The sequence below is a fragment of the Apus apus genome, chromosome 4, assembly GCF_020740795.1.
Source record: "Apus apus isolate bApuApu2 chromosome 4, bApuApu2.pri.cur, whole genome shotgun sequence".
NCBI lineage: Eukaryota > Metazoa > Chordata > Aves > Apodiformes > Apodidae > Apus > Apus apus.
Genome location: NC_067285.1, coordinates 112,535,567 through 112,546,108, shown reverse-complemented (window position 1 = coordinate 112,546,108; position 10,542 = coordinate 112,535,567). Strand labels below are relative to the sequence as shown.

The following is a 10,542-nucleotide window of genomic DNA, read 5'->3' as shown; positions in this document are numbered from 1 at the left end:
CTGGGCAGGCTGCCCAAAGCCTCCAGCTCCGGGAATGTCAGGGAAGCTGGGAAAAAAGGGAATGAGGCAGGATCTGGCCTTGGATGCTTCCCAGCAGCTGCTGGGGCCTCTGCTGTTTGCAGCTGGACAGGGCGGGATGGGGGCCGGGAAGATGCTGCAGGGAAAGGTCAGGGCAGGTCCCCACACCCCCCAAAATTCCTCCATCCTGCCAAAAAACCCCTTTTTGGGGTGTCCCCAGGGAGAGCAGCAGCGGTGGGTGGGCAGCCCCACCCCCTTCCCAGGGTTGGGGGGGGGGTCCCCATTTCTTTTGGGGGTCGGGACGTTTTCTTTCCGACGGCGATTCCAGCTGGGGCCGGGAGCTTCCCGGGGTCAGGAGCTCATTAGTTAATTGAGGTTCAAAGGAACGAGCTCATCAACGAAGCGGGGAGGGCAAGGGGTTCAGGAGGGGGTGCCGGGGGGGTGGAGTGAGATGGTGGAGGCACCAAGGTCATTTCTGGGGGGGGCGTTTGGGGCTGCTGGTGGGGAGGTGTCCCCCCCGGCCACCTGCCCCCGCTGCAAGCCGCAGCCTCTGGGAATTCCCACCCCCACCCCCCCTGGAAAAACCGTGCTGGAAAACTCAAAGACAGCCCCAATCCTTGGGGTGAAACCTCTGCTCTGAGTCCAGCTCTCCCAGTGCCTGCAGTGGGGGGAGGTGGAACTGCCCCAGTTAACCAGGACATGGGCCCCCCTGCCCTACGGGAGGAACAAGGAGGGTCTGGTCTCAGCCACCTTGTGATTAAAAACTACTCAAAGAAACCCTATTAGCCTGTTTTTTAATACAGAGGTGCTGCACCTCGGGGTCCTCTGGACTTTTCTTGACCCTTGGGACCCTTCTTGTGCTCTGGACCATCCCCAGCACTTGGGTTTCCTTGGATTTGTCTTCTTCTTTCTGCATTTTTTTTTTTTGCCTCCTGCTCTGATAACCCATCTCCATCATGGAGCCTTCACTGGGGAAAAAAAGAAGAGGAAAACCTCTCGGAATTCTCTGGAGGGCAGCAAAAGGCTCCCTCAGGCTGGAGGAGGATCTCCCTCAGCTTTAGAAACCTGTGAGTGCTTTAGCAGGGACCATCTGGAGACCTTCTTGAGGTTTTAAACTGCAAGAGTGTAGGTTGAGGTTGGACACAAGGGATTATTTACAGCAAGGGTGGTGAGACCCTGGCCCGGGCTGCCCAGGGAAGCTGTGGCTGCCCCATCCCTGGCAGTGTTGAAGGGCAGGTTGGATGGGGCTTGGAGCAGCCTGGGCTGGTGGGAGGTGTCCACTAGACTAGATGCTCTTCGAATGTCCCTCCCAACCCAAACCATCCCATGATTCTGTGATTCACATTTGCAGATGTTTTGGTGGAACCTCACCCAACCAAGAGCACGAAGACACCTCAGTGACATTTACTTGCCCTTCACCCCTCTGATGGGCATGTTCTTCAAGCTCTGCTCCTTCCCCTCCCAGGTTTAGGACCATGCACACCCTTCCCAAGAAGGAGAAGCACAGGAACATTGTTGGCAGGGACCTCCAAGGTCTCCCATCCAACCTCCTGCATGGGAGCAGGACCAACAGCAAAGTTAGACCAGGCTGCTTGGAGCAACCAGCTGAAGGTAACCATGGAGAGATCTTAGCAGCAGGAGAAAGAATCTGAAATCTCCTCCAGCATCTAGGGATGGAAGTCCCCTGGCCCAAGGACTGAGGCAAGAACCTGCAGTAGGTTCTGCATCAGCAAACGTGTGTGCTGTGTAGCCCTGGGGTCCCTTCTCCCTGCTCCTATGTCTGGAGAAAGCCTGGCTGTCTCCTCTGGGACACAGGGCTCTTCTCCCTAGCTTTCATCCACATTTTCAAGAGCACTGAGGGTACAGAGAAGAAAATAATAAAAAAGAAGACAATAAAAGATGAAGAATCCATCCTCTGAAATACCAGAATTTCCCCACACTGTTTGTTCCCTGGACCACAGCTCTCAGAAAGCCAAGATCTCCTGGGTTGCTCCAAGGCTCCTCTGCTGAGAGGTGGAGGTTGCTCTGATGGTTTAATTTTAGAGCTGGGGAATGAGGACACTGGCACAAGGACACAGAGAGTGTGGGGAGAAATGGACACAAGCCCAGCCAGGTGTGCTCGAGATGGCTCCAAAATTGCTCTTTTTGCTGCTGTCGTGGGCCAAGAGAAGGGAAGGGTCCAGGTGACACTTGGGAAGGGGCACATCGGGTGAGATCACGGAGATGGGACCACGTGGAGCCACTTTCCCCTCCAGATGGAACCCCCAGGCCCCTTGCAGCAGCACCCCTCACTGCAGGGAGCCCATGGGGACAGCTGGGCCACCACCACCACCAGCCAGCACGAGACCCCCTGTGGCAGGGCTAAAAATCCACCCCCAAACACGGGCCATTTCCTTCAGGGATCAAAAACCTTTGGTTTTTCTGGAGGGGCTGTTTTTCTGGGGAGTTGAAATCCCAACTCTTCACTTGCTGTGACAGTTTCCAAACCAGCAGCACGTGGTGGCCTGACCCTGAAGGAGGAAACCTTCTTGCTTTCCACACCAAAACGAGGATATTCCTATATTAACACACACACAGAATGAGCTGCTTTTTTTCTTTTCCTCCTTTTTTTTGGTGGTTTTGTTGTTGTTGTTGTTGTTGTTGTTGTTTGAAAGAGCTGACCAGCAGAAAAATGTGAAACCACTTCCCTGCAGGTCTGGAAAAAACCAAAACACCCCCCCCTCGTGCTCTTGGGGTGGTGGGTTTTGGTTGGGTTGTCCTTTTTTTTTTTTTTTTTGGATGAGATCCAGGAGATCTTTTTCTTCTTTTTTTTTTTTGTGTTTGGTTTTTGTCAGGAAAAGAAAACCAAAACAAAGAGGCTTTACTCTTTCCAGGGGGGGGGAAAAAAAAAAGAAGTGACAAAGAACAGCCTGTCCCAGCACACTCCAGAAGAGAGATGGTGTGAAAATATGAATCCAAACATCACGCTATTTAATTCCCAAATAAAACATTGGAAAAAAAAAAAAAATTAATAAAAGGAGGCAACAGTATCTGCACTAACACTTTGCTACATATAAAATCTCCAGCTAATATGAAGCTTAAGGTACCAACCTCTAAAACAGTTAAGATATATACACATAATTTTTCTTTTTCTGGGGGGAGGGGTATATTAACAAACAGAATATTACAAAATATTAAAGAAGGCAACTCTGCTGTCGTTTTTTTTTTTGGGGGGGGGGGGGCGTGGGTTTGTTTTGTTGGTTGTTGGGTTTGTTTTGTTGTGTTTCTTCACTTGAAGTTGGCGTAGTCTGAGAAGGCGTCGATGTATTCCTGCACCACCTTGTAGCAGAATTCGTACTGTTCCTGTGGGGTGGGGGGAGGGAAAGGGGTTAGGATAAGGTGCAGAACCAGCTCAGACATTGTTCTGGGCTTGGTGGTCTGCAGGGAGCTGGGACCAAGTGTGGGTAGGGGTCCTCAGCCCAGCCTGAGGGCAAGGAACTGGGCGCCCACCCAGCAGCGGGTCCCGCCTCCTTTGTGATCCTCAAAGATCATGGAATCACAGAACTGTCAGGGTTGGAAGGGAGCTCTAGAGATCATTCAGTCCAACCCCCCTGCCAAAGCAGGATCCCCTAGAGCCCATTACCCAGGGCTGCATCCAGGGGGGTCTTGAACATCTCCAGAGAAGGAGACTCCACACCCTCCCTGAGCAGCCTGGCCCAGGGCTCTGTCACCCTCACCCTAAAGAAGCTTCTCCCCATATTTCCATGGCACTTCCCATGTTCCGCTTGTGCCCGTTGCCCCTCGTCCTGTCCCTGGGCACTGCTGAGCAGAGTCCTGGCTCCACTCCTCCCCTGCACCCACCCTGAGACACTTGTAGGCACTGATAAGGTCTGTCCTCAGCCTTCTCCTCTCCAGGCTGAACAGTCCCAGCTCCCTCAGCCTTTCCTCATCAGGGAGATGCTCCAAAAATCTGGCTGCTCACCCTCCTTGCTGGGGTGCCACCAGCAAAAGAAAGTCTGCTTTCCCCTTCTTCTCTGAGGTTCTATTTTGACCCAAAAAAAGACTTCTTCAAATCCCTGAGCATTCTTGCAAAGCCCTCTTGCAAAATCTCACCTAGTCCTGCCTGCTCCTGCCCTCCCACCACGCTGCCTGCCCATGCCCATATCACAGCCACTCCAGGAGAGCCTTCCAGGCTCCTGGAGCCCATAAATACATGGGTTGTGGTTTAGGATGTCTCCAAGGAGGCTACTACAGCTTGTGCCAGTGCTCAAGAGGGGCTTGATGCCTTCAGCCAGCCAAGCTCCACTCTTAAGGATGTCTTAACAAGAGAGGGGAGATACCTTCTGACCCACCCCTACCTTCGTGGAGAGAGGAAAACCTTCAACTGAGCAAGTTTTTGCTCAGCACTGAGTCCCCAGCCCATTCCTTCTGAGGTCTGGGGTGGCAGGAGGAGCTGGGTGGTCCTCAGCTGCACTTACCAGTGTCTGCACCATATGTGGCCTCTGTAGTCTTAAACTCTTCACTGTCTGAAAGACATCGAGGATCCCTTCTGCCTTCACCCTTTCCAGGACAGTGCTCAGGGCACAGAAGGTTCCTGTTCTTCCTGCTCCGGCACTGGCAAAGAGAAACCAGAAGGTAAAGGAAACCACCCATCCTGGCCATCTTGGCTTTGCCCAGGGGACAATTCTTAGGGGAACCCCTGGAGGAGCCAATGGTCCTGCCTCTCCCACTTGAGGCAGGACACACTCTATGAGACTGAAGCCTCTTTGCTCAGCCAAGCAGGAAAACCTCCTATCACACCTGCCCGGGCTGCTCCTGCTCAGCCCAAGTCTTCTGAGGGACCCTTGAGCCAAGCTCCTTGTGGAGCAGGTCTCCTTGGAAGGGTGGCCAAGCCCTGCTCCACCCGGGGGTTACCTGCAGTGCACAGTGATGGGGTGGTTGCCTGACTGCTGCTGCTGCTTCTGCACAGCCGCGATGATGTTGATCATCCCCTTCCCATCTCCAGGGATCCCAACTTCTGGCCAACCGTGGAAATGAAACTGCCGAATCTGTCGGCTCTTGTTCTCCTGGTGGGAGAGCACAGCTCGAGGTCAGGAAGTTGGGTGGGAAGACCCACACCAAGAAACCCACCAGCTCAGGGCTCTGGGAAAACCTTCTGCTTAGGAAAGCTGTTCACTTGTGAAGGGGAAGGACTCCCGTGGCAAGGAGCAGGGCTGGACACAGGGAATGGGGAGGAAGAGGGAGGCTGGGTGGTGGGCACAGGGACAAGGAGGAGGATGAGGGCTGCTGGGTGGCAGTGGGGCAGAAGAGCTGGATGAGAAGAGGTCAGCAGGACAGGAACCCTCAGAGGCGGGAATCAGCTGTAGGGAAGAAGGTGGGATTGCAGGGCATGGTCAGTTTGGGGATGCCAGGGGGATGATGGAGCTGAGGGAAGGTTCAACACTTGCAAGAGGAGCTACCAAGCACCACAACACCAACGGGGGTTGATGGAAGCCAAAGCCAGGAGCACCCAGAGCTCCCCATGAGGAGAAGGCCAGACTCTTACCCTGGTGTTCGTTACCAGCAGGTCCCGCACCGTGTAGCTCTCACACTCCTCCTCTTTCTTCAGCTCCACAGTGATGTCTCCATAGGACACTGAGCCATCAGATGGCCAGTACTGGGCACACTTCTCCTGAGAATGCATTACAGGAGGAGACAGGGTGAAGACCTAGTACTCTTCTAGTGGCCTTAAATGGAAGGAGTCTTCTCCTGCAGCTGGAAGCTGCCCAAAGCCATGTGGGATCTCACAGAATCACAGACAGGTTTGGGTTAGAAGGGACCTTAAAGATCATCTAGTTCCAACCCCCCTGCCACAGGCAGGGACACCTCCCGCTAGATCAGGTTTGGGTTCCACTCTGGGACATGGTTCAGTGGGCATGGTGCTGTTAGGTTGATGGTTGAACTTGATGATCTTAGAGGTCTTTTCCAAACTTAACGATTCTAGGTTGCTCCAAGCCCCATCCAACCTGGCCTTCAACACTTCCAGGGATGAGGCCTTCCCTAGCTTCCCTGGGCAATCCAGGCCAGTGTCTCACCACCTTCACAGGAAAAAACTTCTTCCTAATCTCCAGTCTAAATGTCCCCTCTTCCAGTTTGAAAGCCTTCTCCCTCATCCCATCACTATCTCACGGGCTTGCTTTGGAGACAAGATGCCCATTCTATCCAGAGGTGCTTTGAGAGCTGAAGCTCCAGAGTCGGTTCACTGAACATCTCCCCACCCTGGTTCTATTAACATCTGGATTCTTTGCATTAGAAGCAGAGGCTGAGCTGTGTCTCCTGCCTGGCTTTGCCAGAGAAAGGGTGACAGAGCACCCAGTCCTGGCAGGGCCGGGCCCACAGGGAGATCTCATGGGATCACATGGATCTGTTTTGTTGATGCTCCAAGGCAGCTTTCCCTGGGTGCTTACCTGGCCTCTCTCCTCCAGCTCCGTTAGCATCACTATGGAGCAGGATTTCCACTCCCAGATCATCCTCCAGAAGTCCTCTATCGTGTGCTGCAGTGGCCCCTGGCTGGCGATGTAGGAGTCCTTCTGGCGATAACCCTGCCATGGGGAAACGGGGTGAGGGCCTGGTCAGCAGCACCTGGGGGCCAGAAGCACTGGCAGAGACACCCTTGGACACTGCCAGGTTACCAAGCCCAGTGAAGTTTTGGGAGCATCATGAATAACAACAGCCTGGGCAGAGCAACCTGCTCTCGTGGTGGGCTCCATCCCCACACACGGGCATCATCAGCCTGCTGCTGGGCAGTGGAGGTGCCACCAGCCAGAGCTTTCCCGTGGTAAAACCTTTGTCCTTGAACACATGCAGCTGGAGAAGGGACACATCCCCTGCACGTGCTTGGAAACACAGCCTGGTCTGGGTTGGGAGGGAACTTTAGAGGTCATCTAGTCGAGCCCGTCTGCAGTGAGCGGGGACACCTCCCAGCAGCCCAGGTTGCTCCAAGCCCCATCCAACCTGCCCTTCAACACTGCCAGGGATGGGGCAGCCACAGCTTCTCTGGGGAACCTGGGCCAGGGTCTCACCAGCCTCACAGCAAAGAGTTTCTTCCTAATATCTCACCTAAATCTCCCCTCTTCCAGTTTGAATCCATTCCCCCTCATCCCATCCCTCCCTGCTCTTGTCCCAAGTCCCTCCCCAGCTTTCCTGGAGCCCCTTCAGGCACTGGAAGGTGCTCTCAGGTCTCCCTGGAGCCTTCTCTTCTCCAGGCTGAACACCCCAACTCTCCCAGCCTGTCTCCAGAGCAGAGCTGCTCCAGCCCTCTGAGCATCTTTGTGGCCTCCCGTGGACTCCCTTCAGCAGTTCCATGTCCTTCCTGTGCTGAGGATTCCAGAACTGGACCCATGCTCTGGTTCTCACCAGAGCAGACCAATTAACAACTTTATCCATTTGGTGGAGAAACGAGTGGGTTTCCAGCACTCATAAGCAATGTTGCAAAGTCTGAGCTTTGTAGCTTTGCCTAACCCCTAAGTACTTCAGGTGTGATTTTTACTGGGGATTTTTGGAAGACGAAAGCAAAACCAGATGATCTCTAAGGTCCCTCACAAACCATTCCATGATCTATGAAAACCAATGGTAAGCCTGGTTGACTCTGGCTCTTCTACAACCACAAAGTGCTTCTGTTCCCAAAATCACAGAATCACAGACTGGTTTGGTTTGGAAGGGACCTTCAAGATCATCCAGTCCCAACCCCCTGCATGGGCAGGGACACCTCCCACCAGCCCAGGTTGCTCCAAGCCCCATCCAACCTGCCCTTCAACACTGCCAGGGAGGGGGCAGCCACAGCCTCCCTGGGCAACCTGGGCTAGTGTCTCACCACCCTCACAGTGAAGAATTTATTCTTAATATATCATCTCAATCTCTTCTCTTTCAGTTGGAAACTGTCTCCCCTTGTCCCATCACTCCCTCTCCTTGTCAGAAGTCCCTCCCCAGCTTTCCCCAGAGACATTCCCCTGTGCCCTGGTTGCAGACTGTGACTAAAGATGCTTCGTCATTTGGAGCTCGTTGTTGAAGCAAAGTTCAGCAGAGGCAGGAAATTAAATCCTGGACAAAAATGGCTTGGGTGACATTCCAGCTCTTTGCTCCAGAGGCAGCACCAGGTGGCTGCTCCCGGCTGCGTCGGGTCGGATGCTCACGCAGGCAGAGCAACCCATGGGGATCCAGCAAAATATGGGATGTTGTCAGTGGGATTATGCCGGGTTTACTGGTTCAACCCATGGCTGTAATTGCCCTTTTTTTTGGGGGAAAAAAACCTCACTCCTGCCAGTAGGAGATGAAAACATGAATTGGGCATTTTTGCAGCTGGTACCGCTGCACGAAGGTAAAAGCTCAGAGGAGATGCCCCCTGAAGTCAACTGGATTATTCATGGGAAAAGGATGTGCAATCACTTCCCTCCTGCTGGGAGTGAGGAAAGCACTTAACCTCCCTGCCTCACCTCCTCCCCTCACCCAGACAGGTGAAATGGGATTGACTTGCTTTTTCTCAAGGGGTTTGGGATTCGTGTTCTGCTCCACGACCTAATCTAGCTGATGTTTTCTGACCAAACGAACAGTGCTGGAGAGCAACCATCTCCATGGCTACCTGCATCTGCTTCTCCAAAGCCATCACCAGAGCCTGGAGTTGCAGAAGTGAGACCAGGACCTGGTCAAGCTCCAACTCTCCTCTCCCACCATCTGTGGGTCACAAGGAAACTACATACAGTTTACTGGAAAAAGAAACTAGCACCATCCGGTGACGCAACTCCAAGCCAAGTGGAAGGAGCCTCACAAAGCTCAGAGAAGTATTGTGGGACACATCTTCTCCCTTGGAAGCAGAGTGAGGTGAAGAGATTCCAATGGGAGAAAGTGGCAAGAAGATTCAAGACTCACATCAATGAAGGAAGCATTTACGTAGTCTGTGTTCTCTTCACCCCTCTTCACTGGAATGATTACTCGGTTGAACTCATCTGCAACAGAAGTGAAATGATCTGAGCTTTGGGGAACACCTTCAAAGCAGGACCCCTTGATTACCATGCATGGCCTTCAGCTGAGAAGTCACCAAGCCCCACGTGAGAGGACAGAGATATGGGGAGCCTTGTGTTTCTAGCACCTGACTGGGACAAGGAGACTCAGGCCTGCCTCGCGCCGTGCCCAGGTTTGGGGAAGGAGAAGGGGATGATGAGGACTCCAGAAGCAGCACCTTCTCAACACAGGGACTCCCTTCTCCCTCAAGGCAGACAACTTCAGCAGCATAAACTTGCTAACGAAGTCATGGCAGGGACAGGGCAGAACAAAAGCAAGAAAGCCCCAGGGGCAGTGAGAGACTCAGCCATGAGAAACCAACTGCTCTTGACCCTGCCCCATCCCTTCATGCTACCCCTGGTTGAGCAGGGGTTAGACCAGATGACCTCCAGAGGCCCCTTCCAGCCTCAGCCCATTTGGGACCCCAATACTGTGGGGACAAATGCCTGTCTTGATAGCTCTGGAGCACTCACAGACTCTGAGTGGTTGAGGTTGGAAGGGACCTCTGGAAATCATCTGGTCCAACCCCTGCTCCAGCAGGGCCACCCAGAGCTGGTTGTCCAGGACTGTGTTCAGACAGATTTTGAAGATCTCCACAGGTGGAGACTCCACAACCTCCCTGGGCAACCTGTGCCACTGCTTGGTCACCCTCCCTGTCAGGAAGTGTCTCCTGATGTTCAGAGGGACCCTCCTCTGTCTCAGCTTGTGCCCACTGCCCCCTGGCCTGTCACTGGGCACCACTGGGAAGAGCCTAGCTCTGTCCTCTCTGCACCCTCCTTCAGGTGTTTACAGACACTGATGAGACCCCCCTGAGCCCTGTCTTCTCCAGGCTGAGCAGTCCCAGCTCTCTCAGCCTTTCCTCAGAGCAGACATGTCCCAGTCCTTCATCATCTCTGTGGCCCTTTTCTGGACTCTCTCCAGCATGTCCTTGTCTCTCTTGTACTGGGGAGCCCAGCATGGACACAGTGCTCCAGGTGTGGCCTCACCAGAGCTGAGCAGAGGGCAGGATCACCTCTCTTGGCCTGCTGGCAATGCTCTGCCCCACACAGCCCAGGACACCACTGGCCTTTTCTGCAGCAAGGACACATTTCTGGCTCATGGTCAACCTGGTGTCCACCAGGACACCCAGGTCCTTTCCTGACCAGCTGCTTTCCAGCTGGGTGGCCCCAGCACATTCTGGTGCTTGGGGTTGTTCCTCCCCAGAGGCAGGACTTTGCACATCTCCATGTTGAACATCATGAGGTTCCTCTTGTCCTATTTTCTCCAGCCTGACTGCTGTCCCCAGAGCCACCCAAATGGTCCCCGCCCTCACCAGGCTTGCTTTCCCCAGGCAGACAAACAAGTCTTACATGGAATTATCTGAAGCACTCTGTTCTTCTTCATGTTTGCTGGCAAGTTGCCCGTTCTCATCTTGTCATTCTGGATTTTGATTGACGTGAGCTTCTGCAGAGGAAGGAGTGAACAGGGACAGCTTTCAGAGCCACCCCAGGCCAGGCAAGCTCATGGTGG

General features: G+C 53.7%; 1 protein-coding gene across 2 annotated transcripts in view; it reads right to left on the bottom strand.

The window, feature by feature from the left end:
- Positions 1-2,967: 2,967 nt before the first annotated feature.
- PTPRA (protein tyrosine phosphatase receptor type A) overlaps positions 2,968-10,542 on the bottom strand; it is a 136,754-nt gene continuing 129,179 nt past the window's right edge. For both annotated transcript variants that reach the window (XM_051617324.1, XM_051617325.1), the window contains 7 exons: positions 10,383-10,476; positions 8,902-8,978; positions 6,444-6,578; positions 5,543-5,668; positions 4,912-5,063; positions 4,476-4,611; positions 2,968-3,360 (listed from right to left, as the gene is read on the bottom strand). In XM_051617324.1, the coding sequence (XP_051473284.1) occupies positions 3,286-3,360; positions 4,476-4,611; positions 4,912-5,063; positions 5,543-5,668; positions 6,444-6,578; positions 8,902-8,978; positions 10,383-10,476 (795 nt within the window). In that variant the 3' untranslated portion in view covers positions 2,968-3,285. The remainder of the gene's footprint in view (positions 3,361-4,475; positions 4,612-4,911; positions 5,064-5,542; positions 5,669-6,443; positions 6,579-8,901; positions 8,979-10,382; positions 10,477-10,542) is intronic.